Source organism: Euprymna scolopes, chromosome 3 (genome assembly GCF_053919585.1).
Source record: "Euprymna scolopes isolate OS-2025 chromosome 3, ASM5391958v1, whole genome shotgun sequence".
NCBI classification, from domain to species: domain Eukaryota; kingdom Metazoa; phylum Mollusca; class Cephalopoda; order Sepiida; family Sepiolidae; genus Euprymna; species Euprymna scolopes.
This window is the reverse complement of record NC_136484.1, coordinates 72,563,053-72,587,152: the sequence shown is the minus strand read 5'-3', so window position 1 is coordinate 72,587,152 and position 24,100 is coordinate 72,563,053. Positions and strand designations below refer to the sequence as shown.

General features: G+C 33.7%; 2 protein-coding genes across 4 annotated transcripts in view; one reads left to right on the top strand and one right to left on the bottom strand.

The window, feature by feature from the left end:
• The window catches only part of LOC145256186 (uncharacterized), a 75,802-nt gene extending 61,074 nt beyond the window's left edge, over positions 1–14,728 (top strand). For both annotated transcript variants that reach the window (XM_080114788.1, XM_080114778.1), the window contains exons 2-3: positions 12,875–12,960; positions 13,940–14,728. In XM_080114788.1, coding sequence (XP_079970914.1) covers positions 12,875–12,960; positions 13,940–13,987 — 134 coding nt within the window. In that variant the 3' untranslated portion in view covers positions 13,988–14,728. The remainder of the gene's footprint in view (positions 1–12,874; positions 12,961–13,939) is intronic.
• Positions 1–24,100, bottom strand: part of LOC145256166 (GTP:AMP phosphotransferase AK3, mitochondrial-like) — a 410,511-nt gene that overhangs the window by 168,148 nt on the left and 218,263 nt on the right. The window lies entirely within an intron of this gene.

Genomic DNA, 24,100 nt, shown 5'->3' with positions numbered 1-24,100 from the left:
CTGTTTGTTTGTAAATAAACAAGCAGCTCGAGCAATGTAAAAGCGGTGGAAATGGGCATTTGATGAGGTCGTTTACGAGCACCGATACCATGGGCTGGGGGTTAGAACTGCCAACTACAAACTAGATGGTTGTAGGTTCAATCCCTGGCTAGGGATAGTTGACTATATATATATATATATATATATATATATATATATATATGTATATATATATATATATACTAGCAGAAGTACCGGTCGTTGACTGGGTTCAAAAACAGCCTACAGAAAATGGACTGTGATTGATGAAAGTATGATAGGTTATGAAAAGGAGTGGTTGTAAAGAGATAGTTTTTGATACTCAAAAATTCTACCCTAACCAAAATATGATGAAAGTAAAGATAATTTTCGCGAAAATATATTTTTTTATATCAACTTTGTTTTCATTCGTAGCCAAGAGTGACCAACAAAATGATGTTTCCTTGCAAAGAGAAAATGTTATATATATAATAATATAAATATACATGAAGTAAATGTTACCATAGTCAATAGAAGTTACTTTTATGGTAGAAAAGTTCATTGGTTTGTATTTTTAAGTAGTTTGTAAAACATTTTTTTTTAATTCACGAACTGGTTTTTAAAAAAAAAATCAAAATGGCAGCGACTTTGAAATGGAGAGCCCGTTTTCAATTTGAAGGAGGGGTACCTGAGCATTCTGTGTTAACAATTAAGAGAGTTCCGTCAACATAAGGAATATTTATGAACATATTTTAATGTTTTCCGTTATTTTGTGCTTGAGGAATATTCGATTATGATATGTGTAGTTTATATAAAAATTCATTTAAGTAGTTATCGTCTCAAATTTCGTTTTAATTTCGGTTCGTTGAAATTATTTCAAGTAAACAGCATTAAAAACTATTTCAAAACAAAAAAAAAACATGAACTGAACTTTTATTGACTATGGTAACATTTATTTCTTGCATATTTATTTTATCGGGTAATCGTTTGTTGGCTTTTCTGCTAAACACTCTTACTAAATAATATCGACGAAATAACGAAAAACAAAGAAACGAATACAGTTTTGAAAAATAATGAAGCTTTACTAACTTTAGTAAAATAATCCGAAACAGCAAAATGGGATATTAAAAAAAGTAAACACATAATTACTTAGTTTTTTAAAGCAAAGAATCAATATAAATATGAATAAGAAGAAAATGTCGCCCTTTTCAAGCGTTTCAGTTTTACAGTATTGAATGATGTAGTATTGCGCCGTCGGATCAGGGTTGTACTAGTGTAATGTAAAGAACACACAGAAAGGGCTGTAATCAACCGAATTCCTTCTAGTACATTGCCAAAAAAAAGCTTAAACAGATATATAAATAAAAATAAAAAGGTTATGTAAATGTTTTTAAAAGACACGTAATCACGTGAGCAGGGTTTTTTTCTTCTTTTGACCCGATAACAAGTAACGTTCTTATTTTTTATTATTTATCTATTTATCTATTTTCGAAAGAGTGCCACGTGCAAGTGGAGAAGGAAAAGACAGAGTTATGTAAAATTTGTGTCGAGAATTGTCTAAAGTTCCGACTTTTTTTTGGCTTCCACTTTAATAAGAACGTGAATTTATGAATTTATTCGACACAATATGATTCAACTAAAAAAAATAAATAAAAGCTACGTGAATTACGATTAAAGTTAAGGCGTTATTGTGGACCCTCACCCCTTTAAAAAAAACTTGTTAAACTTTGTGACATATTTACATTCTATGGAGGTCAGGCGCGAACAAGCCCCCAATAATTTTATTATACCATATTTCTTCAAACTGAAACATAATTATCAAAGTATACTTACGCAAATAGATATGAAAAGTCTTTGTTAAAGTTTGTGCCATATTTCCATGGGGTACAGGCGCGAACGCTGACACCACAATTTTATTATACTATCCCTATTTAAATTGAAGCATACTTATCAAAGTATTCTTATGTACATCTATATCAAAAACCCTTGTAAACGTTTTTTTTTTCATTTTTTATTTCCATACTTTGGGGGCCAGGCGCGAACACAGACCCCACAATTTTTATCAACCACCGTTCTGGCAGATCAAACATACCCATTCCTGATCCTCGATACGTCTATCATTATATGTAATCAGTTTTTTAAAATAGTCAGCCATATTCCTATATGGTTGACTATTTTAAAAAACTGATTACATATAATGACCACACACACACACACACACGTTCAGATATATATATATATATATATATATATATAATAAATAACGTTGTGTGTGTGTATATATATATATATATAATAAATAACGTTGTGTGTGTATATATATATATATATATATATATATATATATATACACACACACACACACACACACACACACACACAACGTTATTTACCATAACCATAGATCATCCCCATACAGGGAGAGATCACGCACGACTCTAGATCATAAATGGTCTTCGGGCTCATAATCTTCGTCAATCTTTGGTATTATTGTAGATATATACGATCTGCTAAATTATCTCCCAAACAACCCTGAAAAACTTAGCGGAAAGAAAAACTATTTTGGAGTGGCGAATTTGTTTTACATAGTAACTTAACGTAAAATTACTCTTCATTTCTGAAATATTAAAGCATTTTAATGCAAGTAACTAATATTTAGCATGTGCGTTTTAAATTACATTAAATCTAGAGCGAGAAACTGAGCCCATCATTTCGAATTCGAATATATTTTCAATGATTTTAATATAGTTTTGAACAAGTCGAATCAGAATTTCGCGAAGAAAACGGGAGGATTTAAAATAAATTGTATTAATTCGAAATTTCGTTTTTGATTTTGTTTTTCTTTTTGCATGAAAAAATTTGTGTCGATTACGTAATATTTAGGAATACCAACATCATGTGCCGATTTTTATGTGATTTCAACCATTCAATAATAAAGTTATTAGACTGTAATGTATCCAAACACCGCCAAGAAAGATTCGACTAAAATTCTTGATTTGGTTATATAGAGTCTTTGACAGTTTCTGTGTAAATCTAAGAACGAAATAACGCGGGAACTCGTTCCATTCGCACAGTAAAAAAATGAAAATATATTTTTGTGTGCATATATATATATGTTCAGCTAAAAATCAAAGACCACAAAACAAAGATCCACATAGTCTTGATCAGCATTACTCTTAATGAATAATATTAAAACTTAGAAATATATATTCATTTTCTTTCTTTTTTTTCTAGTTTTAAAAATTTCGTTAGTTGTATATGCTTTGTTATAGGATATATATATATATATATATATATATATATATATATATACGTTTCTCTATGGAGAAAGGAACAGCTATCCAAACCCAATGCTCTCTCTCTCTCTCTCTCTCTCTCTCTCTTTCTGATGCTGATCCAGTCGAAAAGCGAGATCTCTTCTCATTTGCCACGCCAGCTTAACGGCTTCCCATGCAATTGACGTCATTGCCGAGACACGCAGCTGTTACTCGACTTTGAATTGAAAATTCTAATCGTATTTTTACAATTAGTATTGCCCTCTCTTTTCTCTTATCTAACTATAATTTTTGCAAATTGTAAATATATACACTGTTTTCGGTTTATATACAAATATATAATATACATGTCGTATGGCAGTAATCGTTTACTTAATACAAGTAGATTTATTCAGCGTTGCCTGAATATAAAAGATAGTGACAAAAACGAATATCGTGGTGCCTTGTTTACAAATTCACCGCACCTAAGACGGTTCAAGCGTCGGCGTTTCCCCCCCCCCCCATGCTCACAAACAAGCAGTCGTTGCTGATAATTCCCTTTCTTGTTATAATATGACAAAATGCCGGATGTTTTTCTATTAGTCGCAAACATCCCTAGAATAAGACTTTCCAACATTTGTCCCACTAAATCCACACACAAATATTAAAGGACTGACCCACATTATTTATAATACAGTTAACCAACACTCCAGCTAAATCAAGCTATAATTCTATGGGTCAGAAATTAATACTAATGTTGTTAATATTTAGCGTGTTATGTGTCAACTCACAAATATATTCAGTCGAATACCGGATAGTCCTTCTCTCAGATGAACTTTTTTGGAGACGGAGTGTATCGCTAACTGCTTGAGGTGTTCCCACCGTAGAATGCCAACGTGCTTGCTCAGACAAGTTGTAAGAAACCAGAGGGTCTTAATTCTGGGGTTCTTGAATGGAGGTACATGTGTGGGTCCTGGCTCCCGTGGAGTCATTTTGGGCGACAATAGAGTCTTTGAGTATTTCTAAGAATCACGCCAACAATTATTATAAATTGTTTATAATACGGTTAATAATGGTGAAGAGAGGAGATTGGGATTATATAGGGGCGATTACGCCTACCAAAATGAAAATGAACTTAACACATAGACATAGTTTTGTAAATGAAAAAAAAAACAAGAAAACATGATTAAATAACAAAATATTAAAATAGAATTATAAGTTTACAAATAGCTAAGTCATTTATATAAGTTTACAAATAGCTAAGTCATTTTTAGTCAGAAATTTTTATTTGGAAAAGTTCATGCAAGTTCGTGTTTTGGTAGGAAAATCTTCAGTGAATATTTGACACGATGTATATGTTTACATATTCGTTAGTGTATACCCATATGTGACTATATTAGGTAGCGTGACACTGTACGAGTCTACCTCGTTCTGTTAGTGTGTATACGTGGTGGCAATTTGATTCTGTTCACCTAACATTTTGTTAGCGTGTATGAATGAGTGGCTAGACAATGGTGCTCGTACGTAAGTTTTCAAGTGTTCTTTCTCATTTCGCTTTTTCCGGCCAATAGTTGTGTCCTTCGAGGTGCGCCAAGTTTGATCTCTTGTCTGATTATCTTCACCGTTTTTATAGCGGTTCATAGTTCGCATCAACTTCTTAGATTTTGAGTTTAAAGTAATTTTTATTAGTTAAAAAATATTGAATTAATATCTTCCTGTGAAAACTAACTTGCTTTTGGAAAAGAAGAGAGTGTACCTCAACGAAGTGGAGAAAGAGGATAGCTATTCAAGCTAGTTGATTTTTTCTGGTTATTACTGTTTTTGTTTTTTGTTTTTTTCGGTGCAATTAAACAAACTTTTTACACTGTTCATCCGCGTTTGCCATTTCTTCCTTGATAAAAGAGAATGATAGTTTGATATGCGGTGCTTTGTCTGTATCTCTTAGAAGTGAGACTGGCCACCAGTATCAGCCCTTGCAACAAACTTGTCAATGGGTTGAATCGATTCAAATTACGCCCATTTATTGCATATATAGCACAATTACGGTGTATTGGGAACACAAAACAACTGTTTGGTAAAAATGGTTACCAGCATTAAATAACCATACAAATTGGTCTGCTGTTAAATAAAATAATACAATCTTTTATTAGACTGTCGGAAAATTATCCTCTTTCAGATAAATTCAACGCGAAACTAATAGCCTGCACAAAAAAAAAAAATAAATAAAAGGATGAAATAAAAAGGGAGGTAAAGAATAAAATAGAAAGGTCTTGTTTTAAAAACGAAGAAGAGATTTTATTTACAATAAGTTGAAAATTTTTACCTTTGCAGGCATTAAAATACAGAAACAAAGAACGCCAAATAACAAAATACAGTACAAAAAAAAAAAAAACAACACGCTGATTCTGATATTGAAAACGTCTTATCAACAAACGAATACAGCTATTACAAATTTAAATCAGATTACTTCCTAATCACGCTCTCAATAAATTCAATAAATTCTAAGGAACATACTCACAACGTTGATGATAGACAACACATGTGCCTTTTTCGTCAATTCAAAGTATTTGAAATTATTCCAAAATTACTTTCCTTCAATATACGTGCATACCATAGTCATGTATATAAAGCTCATAGAAGTTCGCCTCGTCACGACCGGATATACTTTTTGCCGGGTTGTACAGAAAAGTTCGGGAAATCCCTAATCCAGGACAGGTAATGAATCCACGTCCAATCTTCTCGCCGCAGTAATCCAAAAGAGGCCGATTTTCGCACTGAAACCAGTGATGTCATGATCAGGGAGCTAGCATTGCCTTTTAATTCAAAATAAAGTGTGTTTCATATAGACCCAAAATATACGAAACGGAGTTCAATAAAAGATACAATATACAGAAAATCAAACCAGAATAAAAATATAAATCTACATACATACAGAGGGGGGATGCACAATTGTTCGTACAAAAATAAAATCCAACAAGACACCAACATGTCTTTTCGGAATAACATCTTTCTTTTAAACTTCTCTTTCTATTTCTTTCCATCTCACTCTCTGTTTCCCTCGCTTTTTTTACTTGGAGGTTACTGCTTATCAAGGCCTGGAGGGCACTCTAGGATAAGGATTAATAAGTGTTAAGTAGATAGTGATACATTAATGATGGAATTTAGATAGGGCTTAATTATTTTACATGACAGCTCAACAAGAAATGATTTACATTAGACTTCAAAACAATCATGTTATAGTCAACTGGGAAGTAGCACGACTGCATTGTGTTCCATAAAAGAAACTCATAAAATTTTCGTTTAGTTTTCGGAACAAATAGAGTGAGGGAAATTGCTGATGGTTGTTGTTGCGAACGTTTTACAGGAGGGGGCATAGATTGGAGCTCAGATGAGTAACCTGCCATAAAAGTAACGACAGAACCGAGATAGACTCGCAACGTTTCTTCTGTGAGAGAGGGGAATTAGGGAGATGAAAAGGTCTTCACCCACTAAATTTCAAAGACAGTTTTGTACCCTGTCAAAGCAAGAAAGGGTACCCCAATGAACTCCTCTCTAGATCTGACAGCAGTAGTCCATCTTTGTATGAGAAGTGGATTGTTTCAGGCTTAAGATACTTTCTGGAGTATTAGTATAATCCTGTTTAATTTTCCGTGATTTTGACAACGAATCTGATGTATGTCATCCACTTCAGGTCAGGAGTGAAGGTCCCTAGAAAGGTGATTCTTCAAGACGAGAACTGTTAATTTTAATTAGGGATTTGAGTGTTGGTGGTGAAAAGATAGGTTCGGTTTTGGATGTATTAAAGATAACTAGATATCTTTTACCCCAATTGTACCACACGTTCCAGGTCGGAGGAGTGAGAATCAAAAAATATCTTGGTCATTGCTGGTCTTTGAAGTGTTGCCATAGATGGTAGTATCATCTGCATAGATGTCGACGAATTATCATAGAGCATGATTTAGGAGATAGTTGAGGAAAATCAAAAAGAGATTTGGGCATAGGACTGCTCCTTGAGGCATGCCAGCATTAATACTGTGAGTTTCGGATTTCTGCCCATCAAGAACTATTTTAATACATATTTCGAAGAGAAAGGAGTTGATGGTTGAAAGAACATTTTCAGCTATTCCATAGCTGGAATGTGAAGTAGACTCTTATGCCAAACCTATCAAATACCTAAGATATGTCAATAGCTATTGCCCTACAAACAACGCCACCATCAATAGATTCATTGATTACAGTCGGAATATTAACCTACTATAAAAGTAACGACAGAGCCAAGAAAGACTCGTTGAAACAGAAACTACATTGCTTGTCATTGAATAAGTTATTTTTGCTGGGGTGGTTTACAATTTCTCTGTTATAGACTCAAGCAACTTATTCATGACGCACGCATAATTGGTCTGTACTGAAATTCAGAAAACTGATTTCCTATATTTTTAACTTTTAGGAAGACTATCGAGGTCTTTTTTTTCTTTAAGGCAACGTCTAAACAACTTTGTAAGTATAGGAGCTAGTTGTGATTACAGTTTTTATCATTATGACTGGAATGCTTTCAGTCGCTTTGCAGGAATAAAGGTTCTGGATAAGTCAACACTCCGGATAGATATATGGATGCTGTTCAGAGTATCTTTAGTCCTTGGAAGAAATCCAGGGGGTAGACGGCTCTGATCACATAGGATGGAGTTTGATACTAAATTCTTAGCAATAGTTTGGCTTTTTTGGGATGCTGGCGTATTCAAGTCCGTAGATCATGGTTGGGATGGAAAATACGCCTTTATATCATGCATGGTTGGGATGGAGAACCCTTTATATCATGCATCAAAATTCGTGTGAACCAAGCCTCTGTTCACTTTCTTTAGACTTAACAGTCAAGGAAAAAGACTCGCGTTTTTATAACCCTTTTGCTAGCAGTTCTAAAAGCGGTTTTAGTTTCTGAACATCTATTTCGTTGAAAGCAATTAAAATAGTAGAGTGCAATTGAAGCAGCACATTCAGGGTTTTACCACAGTTGGTTATTTTGTTTCAGTTGGATTTCTTGGGGGGGTATATAACTGTCTATACCGAGCGGTAGCCAGTTTTTAAGTCGGATACTATAGAAGACACGTCTTTTTTTTTTAAACAAGCTCATAGGTGTATTTCAGTGTGAGGTTTTGTTATACTTTGTTTTAATCTTAATTGTAACAACCAAGTGATCGGAGGATTCCAGCAGAGACAGAACGGAGGATGAACACGGTTCAGGGCAAGTTGTTAGATAATAGGTAATAAAGAAATCGTGACAGAACCTCCCTTCGTTGTCTGTCTTGTTTCAATTCCATTTAACGTGGTGAACGCTGAATCTACAGGCGTGGATGTTGGCAGAAGGAAGAGCCGACAGGATATGGCCAATTTTCTACGAGATACTTTTAAAGAGAGTAACTTCATTGTTGTGGGAACGGTATATGGCAAATATGAAAGCAGTGATGTAAGTGCTACTCGGAAGCACAGGTAAGGTAGTTTAGAATCTTCTTCGGAGATTTCCTTGCTATAAGGGAAGCCGTCCATAATGTAGATACATATTTCATATCCATGGCAATCTTGTGAGTCAGTTAAGGTAGACTAATCTTTAATCACGAAATCATCTAAGGAAAACGTTGAGACAATATCAGTTTCTTGCAGGACGAACAGGTAAGGTTTGGTAATCTCTATTGTTTTAACGTTTAAAAATAACAGAAATCTAAAGCTATCAACCAAGATTTTAGTTTTAAATGTTTTAATGCAATGTAATAAAATCACCCGAGGTTTAACTTGTAAAATTATTGCTTCGGACAATGCATGATTTTTCTTCTCTCCTCAACACTATAATGAAACACATATTTACTTTAATATTTCCCGAGCAACGCCGAGTTTCTTGCTATACATTATTATAATATTTTTTTAATTATTTAATAAAATCAGATACACAAAGTTCGAATTCAATCGCGTCTAATATTTACGCATTAACACTTTTGATGAATGTATATATGACGTATTCGGGCGTATTGACAATAAGGAAAAAAAAAAAATGATCCCATCAAGTGAAATTATTGTTGCTATTTAACTATTTGATGTTTAGATTATTGTTGCTATTCAACTATTTGATGTTTAGATTATTGTTGCTATTTAACTATTTGATGTTTAGATTATTGTTGCTATTCAACTATTTGATGTTTAGATTATTGTTGCTATTTAACTATTTGATGTTTAGATTATTGTTGCTATTTAACTATTTGATGTTTAAATTATTGTTGCTATTCAACTATTTGATGTTTAGATTATTGTTGCTATTCAACTATTTGATGTTTAGATTATTGTTGCTATTTAACTATTTGATGTTTAGATTATTGTTGCTATTCAGCTATTTGATGTTTAGATTATTGTTGCTATTCAACTATTTGATGTTTAGATTATTGATTTGTTCTTAATAAATACTAGCCTGGGTGCCCGGCATTGCCTGGGTGTTTGGAGGTGTGTGTTGAGCAAAAACAAAACAAAACAAAAAATGGTAACAGGCAGGCAGGCTCGAACCTGTACTACGAAGGAGAAAAAGAACATGAAAAAAAACCCTGACATCTTTGTTGTTGCGCTTATCGCCAAACCGAAAGTGACGAAGGTTTAAATTAAAGCTAGACAATCGAAAACAGGGGATGACTTTCGAAAATATCTGCGAAAAAAGCGTCCCTCCTCGTAGAAAAATGCCCAGTTGAGGATGGAGGAATTAATGTTTTAGCCAATTTTTCGATATTTGTCGCCCGAAGGGTCGAGCTTACAAATAATACCAATCTCGTGAAAACCTGTCGCCCCTGCCGAAAGTTTTAGGCAGTAATATTTACTTAGACAGATTTTAGAATAAAATTTCGAAGAATATAATTAAGATCTACGTATGATAGGTTTCTTCATACTATTTAAAAGAAATGTACACTTTACCTATATTAAATAAGGCGGTGAAGGAAAGTATAAACATGTATTATATAGTAAAGTAGAAAATGAATAAAGTTAAATAAAAATAATAATAAAATAATTATTATAATTTCGAATTAACCTTCAGGCCTTTACAAAATTATCTCCCTTAAATTAGTTAGAAATTGAGTTAGGATAAAAATAATTCTGTTTAAGACCGGACAAAATTCAAAACCAATAGATTTGAAATTAATAGTTAAAAAAAACCATTTTTCATAGATGACGCGAAAAACATATAACAGACAAATTGTAAATGTATACAATTTCTCCTTTTCTTTTTTTCTTCTTCTTCCTTTACTTTTCCTTTTGTTTTCTTATGCGTCCAAAATTTTAAACTGACAATTTATTTTATTTTATTATTTGAATTTAAAGATGGTTTAAAAAATGAGATTTGCACGAGATCTTGTAATGTATGTGTATGTTTCAAAGTCCGGTTATAAAGCAGATGATTATTGGCTGAAGAGAACTTGATATGGGTATCAAAAACGATCCCCTATTATCACGTTTGAAACCGACGGACCGATGGTTTATCTCATCTAAACTTTGTGAAAACAAAAATATAAATAATACGCTCTTATTTTCGGAATTTTCCTTATAATAGAGCACTCTGCTGGAATCCTTTTTTACCCCAAAATATAACTAAGTATATATATATATATATATATATATATATATATATATATATATATATATATATATATATATATATACTAGCTGTACCCTACCACGCGTTGCTGTGGCTCAAATTGGCGCAATTGAAAAAGTTCCAAAATGAGGAAATGCACGTTTCTTATAGGTTTAATTTCCCATTTTGTATGGGTACACAGTTTTTGTTGTTCCATTTTCTTAGCTGATATAGAGATTTTTGGGTTTGGTGACTCTTGAACACGTAACATAAATTGTCCATGTGAAAAAACAGTCAGTTTATAGCTGTAAGCCACACAATTGTAAAGTATTTGAGGCAAGCATTTATTTCATCTGCTGGTGTTGATTGAGGAATTGCAGGTAACATTTGTCTGAAATCTCCTACAAGCAGTATTACTGCATTCTCAAATGGTCTGACATTACCATGCAAATCTTACAAGGATCGACCAAAAGCATCAAGTGATTTTTGGCGTGTCATTGTGCATTCTTCCCAATTAATTGTTTGGAGAGTGTTAGCTAGCGATCGCGGAGACGGGTACAAACATGCGCACGTACACACATATATACTTAAAAGAAACGGCCACATGTACACATACATCCCGCCCTGGCGTGCAAATATATGTACATATGTGCGCCTGTATGCATAGACACCCGCGTTGCTCTCGCTTAGGTCAAATTTTACATACAGACATCGACGCCCCTGCCCCAAGGAGGCTATTATACGGGTTCATATGCGCATATTGATTCAGGCATACTTGCACCCCACGCATACATGCAAGCGCATGCGCACATACAGATATCAATTCTCGTGAACACATACATCGACATATATACACAGCTGCACGCTCTCACACACTATGTGGACAGCAGGTAGCGGGAACATATACTTTCACATCCACACACGCATACACAGGTACGTGCACATATACATCGGTACCCACGTGGATGTACAAGTGCGTGCATATACACACATTCACACCCAGTTATACAGACAGTTATTGGTATAGACATATTCGTATGGATAGATTTAAATCTAAGTTCATTTGTGGGTACATAGGCGCAATACTTTCGTTCGATGTAGACATGGTTATACATAGATATGAGCATAAACTCATTCCCAGGGTCTATCCATAATGTTTTCATTTTCATTAGTGTTTTTTTTTTTTTGGTAAGATGTGGGTGCACATGGGCGCGCCGGCGTACTCCTCTGCATACAAATATAACCTACAGATGCACGTTCCCACACGCATGCATGTACACAGATATACATGCATACACGCATACACATATGCAGACATATATGCTCTCGTTATATACATTTGCAAAGATACATACCCACACTCCCTCAAGCACAGATATGTGCGCACGCATATACAAACAATTAACAACAAAATAAAAACTAAAAATAATAAACCGAATCATAGCCCCTCCTCCGCCTCCAAACATAAGACAACACCCAACAGGTCAAGATATACTTACCAAGAAATCATCTCACCAACGAGACGCATAAAAACTTTAACATTAAGACTCGAATTTTAAAGTAACCCCCTCCTCCCACCTCCACATATTCCCCTTCCCCTCCATGTATCCCTATGCCCTCAGCCACACCAGAAATGAACTTCCCAGCCCCTCCCCACAAGTTCCTTAAACCCCAAAACTAAAACATTACGAACATACCAAGCGCCCCCTCCCACCTTCCCCCTTGTTCTCTTCCTCTCTTTCTTCCGCCCTCCTCGCACCCCCCGACCTCATTCATTCTTTCACTCTTTCATCCCAAAATAGCGAGCATTTCTGTAAAAGTCTGAGGAAGCTACAGACGGCCAGAAAAACGGCCGAGTAGCTGAAACAATAATGTAACTTAACAGAAAGATACGGTAATAAAAAATAAAACACACACACACACACACACACATATATATATATATATATATATATATATATATATATATATATATATTATAGCATTTTATAATGTTTTATTTTTTTTTTTTTATTGAATACAGATCATTGCACAACAAGAAAACGGGCGGTTCTATTTATTCAGGCGTATCGACAGCCAGGGCGAAAATACAACGCTCCCATCAACATGGTATGTAAAATTATTTTTTTCATTGTTATTGAATATTGATATGAATATCATTGTAGCTATTTCAACTTATATAGCAGCCATTATTATTATTATTATTATTATTATTATTATTATTATTATTATTATTATTATTATTATTATTTCATAAACTAGATTGTGTGTATGTTCATGGGTGTCAGTTAGAAAATTTTATTTTTTATTTTGAGAAATGTTTATGTGAATTCGAAAAGGATGAGATATTTAAATGTACTTATATCGATTATAAATTCATGATTCTCAGCTTGGCTCCCATGGTCTCTGTTCACACGAGACTATTATTTTAAACAACTCAAGTATTTCACTCCATCACAATCCTTACACAGATTTGGTTTCTGTGGTGAACAAAATGAAACTTCATAAATTTTATTATCCTCTGCGTTGTTGAAATTTATCGCATTTTTCTTTTGTTTTTGTTTGTCGTCTCCCTTTCCTCTGGCGCTGACTTTTTTTCCACCTTTTCTCTCATCGTTTATCTTCATTCGCTCTTAAGTGCTTCGTCGATTAAATTGTATTTCTATCACTTAAATAATCTTGAGTGAAGTAGAAATGAAAATGAAGTAGGTATTTTATATTTTATTTTCTCTCTTTTTTTCTTTCAACCTGTATATCGTTCTTCTTGCTTAGGTCAATATAATTGTTGTGGGGTACAAATCACCCCTATTTGAGAACTAAGTGGAATCAACCAGTCCTATGAATACTTTCAGAGACTAGATGGAGACATTCATACCATGTTTAACCGCATGCTACGAACACGTTCCTCTCATACCACTTTAGTGGCTCCTGTATTCTTTATTATATTTATACACTTTACACTACTTGTGGTTTCTTTCATTTGTGACCCCTAGCACGGGTCTACAACAATAATTAAATATATTCAATAATTTTTGCTTTCAAACCCGGTATTATTTGCATTAATTCTTATATTTTCTTTATATTCCAGTGCATCACCTCGAGAGAATTGTCGAAGTCCCCAAAGATGGAAATCTGAGCAGTTTTTCTTGCAAAGAGCTTTGCTCTGTTTTATCGTGCATGAAATTTAACCCGTCAGTAATTGCCCGGATCAAAAACCATAGAATAAACGGCAGAACGTTCGGTAAACTCACAGACGATGAGCTGAGAGACTTAGGGATCAACAACCCAATCGTCCAACATTTTCGTAACAAGAGCAAGCGGAAAAACTGTATATTTATGCTATAAAACACACACAAAAAAAAAATATCATTAAAACCCAATGGAAACTAAAACTTACCTATTAACAAGTTTTATTGATATTTGATTCTCTGCGAGATTTGACGAAAGAAAATGTGCATATTTCATAAAGCATCAAAGTATTGGGATAAAAACATGGGTCATTATGGGTCATGGGTCAAGATTTTTCTAGGCTTGTGAAAAGTGCAAAGAAAAAATGCATTAATAATCAAAAAGAAATCGGTTAATTCCATCTCAAGTTATTGAAATTTCCGAATCAAATAGGAAATTTTAACTTAAAAAGTATTTTGAATTTTGTTATTTGCATTATAACATTTTTATTTAAACCAAATTTATTTTTAAAAAATATCCGAAACTGTTCCAATAAATTCAAGTTTTTTTATGAGAACTTGTTGCATGAATCATAATGAACTCCAAATCATGCAAACGAAGAATGTTTATTATTGTTTTGTTATTAATTCAAAGTTTTGAGAAAAGGAAATATTTATAGTGTATAAAATATCAATGTTCATCCAGTTGAGATTTTGCATTTTTGCTTTTTTTGCATTGAAGTTATTGTGATTTCTGTTTATATACATGGTATATGAACCTATTCTCAAATTATTCAGATTTTCAAGGTCAAAAATAATATATCTACACTAAAATATTTTTAATTGTTATCTGAAAAGTCTGTATTATTCAAATTTGCAGAATAGAAAGACAAAGTTTTGTCGTATATTTGTAGACATCACAACTCACCAGTGCCGCTAGGCTAGCACCTCTTCTAAGCACATATATATATATATATATATATATATATATATATATATATATATATATATATATATATATATATATATATATATATATATATATATATTAGATTTTTCTGTCCGGTTCAGTTTTTTCATAAACTACTAGTCCGATCTGTCTGAAATTTTGTATGGACTTTTGTTATGATAAAGCGCAGCGAATTAGGTATTATTGTATCCGTTGTATGCACAAGTAGGATAGGTATTAGTATTTAATACAAAAATGAGCACAAATTTAACCATATTCAACTATTAATTTAGCATGAAATAAAAAAAAATGGAAACGGCACTAACTATATGCGGATTTAACTGGCTTTCTCCAAAGGAGAAAGCTTCATGGGAATATGAAATTCACAAACCATCCCCATTCGCATGTATATCCCCGATAGAGGAGATGACGATATTAGGTTTTTACAACTCTTCCAGGGAGATGTCAACGTCCTCCTACATACAGTGCCTGGAATTCTTAAGTTGGTTATCTATTGAATACTGACCAAGCTCAACGTTGCTTAACTTCGGTAATCTAAGGAAAACCGGTGTGTCAACCTGATTATGTCGTATATCCCATAATTTGGCATAAAGCACCCACTCAACGGGTTATAATTTTTGCTTGACTAAAATGTGTAGTATATATGTGTGTGTGTGTGTGTGTGTGTGTGTGTGTGTGTGTGTGTGTGTGTTCCCTATAGAAGGAAAGGTTAGCATATATATTAGGAAAGGTTAGAGAATCACAAAATCTAAAAGTGAATTCTTAGATAAAATTGACCGAATCTCGAAGTGAATCTCTTAGAGGACTATGAAAGAATAACACAATTAAAACTTTAAATATATTCTATTTTATGAAATTTAAATCTTATATGCAAAACCCTTAGAAGTGGTCTCGAATCTTGAAGTGTTCTCCTAACGTAAGTGAGCTATGGGGGCTGAACTCATAACATCATATAACTTTCTTTGTTTTTACTGCCTCTCCTTCAGATTCCACTCCTGATATAGTCGCAAAAACCTGAAATATTGGAAAACTCTCTGAAGTAGCGAATGGTTTAAACTTTATTAAAACCAGATATCAGTTTTAAAGGGATTCTGACCTCATGGTTTATATAAAGATGGCGTATATATTCATCACGTAGAGGGAAACGTAGAGATTACCTTCCCGGAAAATATTTTGAAGTTTTAAAGACGGTTCAGTCCCCATAGTTCACTTACGTTAGGAGAACACTTCGAGATACTCATAGTGAAAAAGTGTATCGTTTTTATTCTTATTCAATTCCGAACAATGTCAGGTATTACTACTAGTATATATATATATATATATATATATATATATATATATATATATATATATATATATATATATATATATAAAGAAAATACAAAGGTGATGTTTGTTTTACGACATATCAACTTTTTGGATCGAAACACTACGTATTGTATCTAATTTATTGAACACAAATTGCTATTTTAAACATAATTCGGGGAAAATGGAGGTTCATGCCTTTTTCATCGACATTAGCGCGTGAATAAACACAACATATCGGATGTGAGTTGAACTATTTAGCAGATTCCCAAGCTCAGCAACTGTATCAATTAGGCTAATTGCCCACACACTATAAAGGGCATACCTCAATAGGAAATACAACCATAATTAATTGCTCCCCCCTTCTTCATCTTTTACATTCTTTATATCGTTTTATACCGTTCCATATCTAATTATTCATATTATTTTGCAACCAAACACCCCTATTTCTAATCATTTGTATAGCTATGCAATTCCCATTGAACTCCATTTTATAAGGTTACTTTTATACGTTTTAGTTTAGTTAGTTTTTATAAATATCCCCACTTTTCACTTTTTAGTATATGATCTTGAAAGGTTTCAAGCGAAGTTGGCTGCCTTGACTTCCTCCGACCTCAGACCGGTAGATTTATTTTATATTTTATGACACATTATTTCAGAAATCGAAAAGCCTTAGAAAACATTAAATAGCACTGATGAAGAATATTTTAATAGAATAGTTTAATGAAGAATATTTTAATAGAATAGTTTAATGAAGGATAGTTTAATGAAGGATAGTTTAAAGTGTTGATCTGATGATGAGTATACATTTGAGAATGTGTCCTAACATTTTACAACCACCCCTTTTTGTGGTTGTTATTTATTCCATACATTTCTGAAAACATCTTTAAATACTTCAAAATAAGTTATATTTTTGCAATAATTCTATTTTTGTGATTGCTTTTGAATTGTTTGCAATAATTCTATTTTTGTGATTGTTTTGAAGGTTTTAACTGCTGAAGAGGTGATGATCAATTTACAAAATTTTTTTTTTTTCAGTTAAGCTTATTTTTTCACAATCATATTAAAACAGTTTCCGTTACTGGAAACTTTTATAATTTCCCACCGAAAATATTTTTTTGTAAAATTTTAATTAAATTTAAACAACTAGAATAATTATTTTATTATGATTTTTTGCATAAAAAATTAAAAGCAACTTATTTTTTAATTGTTTATTACATCTAAAAAGTTTTGCCGACTCCTTCAAAATTACGTGAATCACTATTAGTGACAGCTACAGTTTCCAAACCAGGAAAATCTGTAACGTCGGATATAACCATAGGGTTGAACAAGGTACAGCTGCACTTGATCTCACGATAAACTCCGAAACTAGTTCAACAATCATTATACTTGTACTTTAGTAACCTCCAACGCACGTTACTAATTTAACACCCTATATGTAGCACGATGTAACGATAATATAATTTAATATTATCATCATAACTTTTGTACCATTAAAAAAGAAACTTAAAATAAACTAATATTTTCAAAAACATTTTCAGCGTACGAAAATAATGAAAATGCGAGATGAAAATCGCGTTTACATTATCGACGCCTTAAAACAGCGTTCCTATATAGTCATCATTCTGAAAGCGTAAATACATGTGTTCAAAAAAAAAACTAGCAAAAATCAACTAATGGCCAAATATTCATGAATTTTTCGATACTTACACATTTTTAAATTAACTTATCTTTTAAAATGAGTTTTCGTTAAACATCTAAGGGAAAATATATTTTCATAATTCCCCCCCCCCGCTATGTTTCATGTTACGAAAATGAAAAAAAAAATATTTAGGTTGCAACATTTATATTAAAAAGGTTTAAATTAAAAAAATTTTTATCTATATATATATAGAGAGAGAAAACCACTATTTATTTAACTTGAAGTAGTAAATGAAAAATCAACAATATTGATTTTATGCTCGTTTTTATTTACAACATCAAGTAAAATTAATAATAGCCTTCTATATATGCATAAAAATAAATATTGTTTAAATTTAAACTTTTTAGTTTATAAAATGTTGCAATTTTTACCAACCTAAATGTACTTTTGCTTAGTTTTCATAATATGAAATGTAGGGGGCAGTATAACCAAAAGATATTTCCTCTCATATATTTAACGAAAACTGCATTTTAAGTATAAGTTCCTAACAAATAAAGCGGATACAGGAAATCGATATAAAAACATTGAAATCTTACATCTGACGTTTTACCTGCTGAGTTATTTGGATTTCTTGAGAGGAGTTTGAAACATTTTCTTAATTATAGCTTTGATGTTATGTCATAGATTACAATTTACGCCATGTTCCAAAATATTAATTAAAACATAAGTGGTAATAAAAATACATAAACATTTTCCTTTACTACGTATTAACATAAAAAACAATTTAATATAAACAACAATTTAGGCTCCTAACGCTCATAATATTTGTTATTTAAATTTAATTTAAACTTCAGACAAAACAATTTTGAGTAAGGGAAACTTCACGGTCCCAAAGGAACCTCTTTCTCAAGAAAACAATCAACGTCGCCTTTTTATGATAATATACATTAGTGGGTACCATTTCTGTTAAGTTCCTGGGTTTAATAGTTTAAAATTAGCAGACACGTGCATAGATGGATAGGCATACGTATCCACGTCTTTCATATATATTAGTACATGTTGATCGTCTTCCACTAAGAAATGCACCTATACATGAAATTTTTAATAAAATTAACTATTCTATCTATAATCGAACCATATTTGGTACAAATAAATTTTAGCCTATGCTTGACTTGCCCACCAAGTTTCAGTCATTGATGTCCCATAGCTTTTGTGTTATCACTGCTTGTACACCTTTGCCTTAAAAGCACACCTGGGTACGATGTGCAAAAATGTTAATAACTCAACTAACTACTCTCTTCAAACTACGCCATTTTTTTTACTGTGATCACCTTCTCGGTTTCAAGAATAGGCTGGGGTTGTTCTGATAGGAAATACATTTGAAGACCACACTCTGAAGAATGTTATTATCCGTTGATTGTGAAGTCCATTCAGGAATTACACTCCCTATTGATCGTCCAGCATATGATTGAATGCCAATAAACAAACCTTGACTGAAACTTAGTAGACACGCCAGGTAAAGGACTTCATTTGTATCAAATATGGTTTGATTGTTGTGTTCAATCTTATTAAGGGCATTTTAAGAGGAGCGGGTCATCTTGTATAAGTTTTCTTTTTAATCTTTGGTAAATATGCTTATTTACTTTTTGTGCGCAAACATCTATGAAAGGTGATTCAACTTTTTTAGCTTGGTAAAAAAAGAATGTCTTTTTATCTGTCTATTGTAAACACACCTCAACCTGTAAAATAAATAAAATATAACAACTTGACAATTCGAACCCGATGACTTAATATGATGTCGTTTTAGGGATAGGATCATGTTTAACTAAAAACAATCAAATTATTATTTACAGACAAGTATTTATTTGAAGACATTAATATAGAATTACAGAGGTAAGACGTAATTCGAATTTCAAAATTTAGTATTTAAAAACAGTAATTATTAAAGTTGTTACCGATATATGTAGTTGACTGTATACGTGCACATAGGGTATTTAGTTTATATTAGTAAAGTTTCGGCTGGTGTAACCTATGATCTTCTTCAGGTGAATCTTGTAGAACTCTACAATCTTTCTGCCGAACTCGGGAATTTGTACGGAATTTTGAACGGAACTATGTATTTAATTCACGGCGATAGCATACTATTGTTTCGTCAGCTATGATCGGATAGAAGTACATTAATTAGCATTTTTATTCTTAGTATTGTTATGTTATGCTGGGGAAACATCGGGTGGCCTTGCTGATAGTTGATTTAGAATGTCGACTATTCTTTTTTAAAAAAAAGTAAAATGTTACATAGTGAATGTTATTATTGTTTTGTAACTTATGTACAAAAAAAAATAAATGCCGGGAGAATGTTATTGAAACAAAGGAATTTTTAGTAAAATATGTTGGTTAACTTAGAAACAATAACAAGCAAACAATGTGGTGGACATAAGCAGAGTGAGTTTTCAAACCTAGAAATAAAAACATTACATTTGGCCAGAAAAAGTGAACGAAAGTCACGTGCTGGGTCTTCGTGTGGTCTAGTGATGTAAGCACAAAGGAATAGTTGCATATATACAAGAGAGTTAGGAGTTAAGAGGAGACAGAGTTAAAGAGAGGGCTAGACAAACGAGGAGCGTGTTGGAGACAGGGCCTGTATGGCCCTGTATGGATGTGAAGCAGAGATTAAGAACAGCGTGCAATCTTCCAAGGGAATATAGTGAAATAAAAGATATCTGAAATATAACCGGAGGCTCCTGGCGTTTCTTTAGAAGGAATGTTCATTTCAGCATGTGGCAGATTCATCCTGGTTGAATGAAGGTAATGTTTCACTGTTTGGCAAGATATAATTCCCCCAGAATATGTTCAGTTCCTTTGTTGTTAAGAAAATGTTGTTGTTAAATGTTATGTCATGTTGAATTGTATATATGTGTAATGTATATGTGTAAGCATTTACGAACATTAGACGACACGAAGAAACTTGAATATATACACAAATCATTATATACCAAACGCACTTTATATACAGAGCCTTACACACACATATATATATGTATATATATATATACATACATATATATATATATGTGTATATATATATGTGTGTGTGTATATATATATGTATATATATGTATATATATATATACATATATATATACATATATATATATACACACACACACACACACACACACACACACACATATATATATATATATATATATATATATATATATATATATATGTAGACCTTATACTCACCCACAACATAACAGTATCGTCTGGACTGAGGATTGAAATTTTAACCTCCATAAGAGTGTCACTTCTGCATTTTACCAGTACTTTTCCATTTACGCCATGGCCTTAGCATTATGAGAATAACGAATAATCAAATAAAACTCAGAAGCAAGGTATTAAGTTGTTTGGAAAAAAAATGTCTTTTGGTGGTTTTATGAGGTTTTCGCGTGCTTTGATAACGATTTTCACATTGACAAATAAGTAACCCTAACTATTACTGCCTAAAAGACGTGGGAAAAACGTTTTTTTGTGTTGGCGTGGACATACGGGTGATGTTATAAAAATACCAAAAGTTATTTTTTTTGTTATGTTTTATACGAAATGATACATACTTAATAATTGATAAGTACTCTTTCATAAATTTCCGATAAAATCTATACAATATAATCGTTTAATAATGAATATGAAATAATAATGAAATATAATAGCACGTAAATAAGAGTCCACAAGTGATCAGAAAGTATAAAGGTAGTTTCAGAAATTCTGTAATGGCAATGAAAGCCTTGAGGATAAAAGTAGGGGATGATCATGGATAAAGCATTGATGTGGTTATATGTGCTAGTAGATATTGCTGAGATATATATGGTGGTTCTTTGTTTGCCAAAAGTGTGTAGAAAACGTGATATTATCACGTTGGTCGACAGTACACTTCTGACGTCATAAACAAAGGAGATTTCTCGATATATTGAATCTGTGGGTTCGAAGTTAGGAAGTTGATAAGATAGACTCAGTTAGGAGAGATCGAGAGGAGAGCCCCTTAGAAGCGAGAGGAGGGAAGTAGACCATGTAGATCAAAGTTTGAATTCCTGACATCACCGATCGGCCGGTTGAAGAATAAAGAAACCAACTATGTTTGTAACTGTTGTCTTGTGTCGTTATTCTTTACAACAGAAAAGATGTGTTTTATCATCATCTTGTAACGAACTCTTGTACAACCCTTACAAGTAATGTGCCTCCTCCATCATAAGTGAAGTATCTCCTTCCCCTCTATATGTGTTAACAAGAACCATCCCAGTCAGATATAAATGTCTTCCTCATTATCATCGTCATTTGTTCTGAGTCCCCGTTAACGTGTCCCAAATATGTACTCCTATACAACAAAATTATTGACACAGTCAAATTTTAATCTGGTGTAATTAAGCCCCAACTCTTGTAAAAACTTTTTTTAGGTCGATATGTAATTGATAATTGTTGTGGGGTACAAATCACCCCTATTTGAGAACTAAGTGGAATCAACCAGTCCTATGAATACCAATGGAGACATTCATACCATGTTTAACCGCATGCTACGAACACGTTCCTCTCATACCACTTTAGTGGCTCCTGTATTCTTTATGATAAATACATACAGGGTGACCAAAAAAACGGGCCCCAACTCTAATTAGGCCCCGTTTCTTAGTGTTTTGTCCGAATGAAATGAAACTTTGGTTATAACTAGTTCATTATATTCAAAACATCACATCAAAACACCAGGGTCTTTGGCCTTTTTTTCTCCGTTCTACAGCATATGTTCTAGATGGCCTCCATTTAGCTCCGTGCATTTCTTGAGGCGCAGCACGAAGTTGTCCATGACGTTCTTACAGACCGAATTGGTAATGGCTCTCATCTCCTCCCTGATGGTTTCCTTGAGTTCCGTGATGGTTCTGGGTTTCCCTGCGTAGACTCTGTCCTTAAGATAGCCCCAAAGAAAAAAATCTGGGGGGCTTAGGTTCGGGCTATGGGGTGCCCACTCAAAATCAGTCTTGAGACTGATCACTCGACCTCCGAAGTTCTCTTTCAGTCAATCCCTGGACAGGTTTGAGGTGTGAGAACTTGCTCCGTCCTGCTGGAACCAGAACTTGTTCATGAGCGACGGATAGATGGTCTGGAGCTCACTCTTGAAGGTTTTGTAGTACCTTCACATACCGCTCCTTGGTGACTGTCACTGCTGCGCCAGATTATTCGATGAAGATTGGTCCGATGATGCCTCTGGTCGAAATTGCAGGCCACACCGTGCATTTAGGAGTGCAGGCTACTTCATTGGGCCTGGAGGACCCCCAGAAGATATTTGTCTTGGAGTTCGCCTTTCCATCAAGATGGAAGTGGACTTCATCTGAGGTCCAAAGGAGGTTAAGGAAACTTGGTGTCTCCTCGATCTTCTCGAGCATCTTGACTGCCATAGCCCTCCTCTGCTTCTTGTCTGAGGCTGTAAGGGCCTGCAGCGTCTGTATTCTGTATGGGTAAGCCCTGATATCGTTCACCAGCACTCTCCTGCAAGTCTCACTGGACATACCGAGGGACTGACTTCGCTTACGCACAGGGCGTTTCGGACTCTGCTGGAGAGACTCTCTCACTCTTTCGACCAGCTCGGCTGTTCGCTTCTTGGGACGTCCTGAGTGGCTTGGACGGTTCTCTCTGGCAGCGTTCAGGTTCTCCACGGTCCAATACCTCTCGAAGTGGTCCACCCAGTTCTGAATTCTGCTTTTGGCTGGAGCCTTTTTACATTCGAACTGACGCATGAAACTGTCCTGGGTTTTCTTAAACGAGTCTGTAAAATTTAACACAGTGTATTTTTTGTCCTAGTTCCCGCTGGGATCTTGATATACTCACGGTCGTTGATTCTGTCATGTCTTTTAAAATAAGGGTAATCGGTAAATAAATAATGGAGATATCACATAAAGTGTACTTTTGGAGGGTCACATTGTATTATATTTTAATATACTGCACTACTTGTGGTTTCTTTCATTTGTAACCCCTAGCACGGGTCTACAACAACTGGCTGACGAGGACGATTCAAGAACTTCCCGGATCAATCTATAATAATTGCAAACAACAACTGAATGACGAACATTCGGCAACGAATTCGCTCTAAAAAAAAGCCATTGGAAGACAGCATTTGACAAC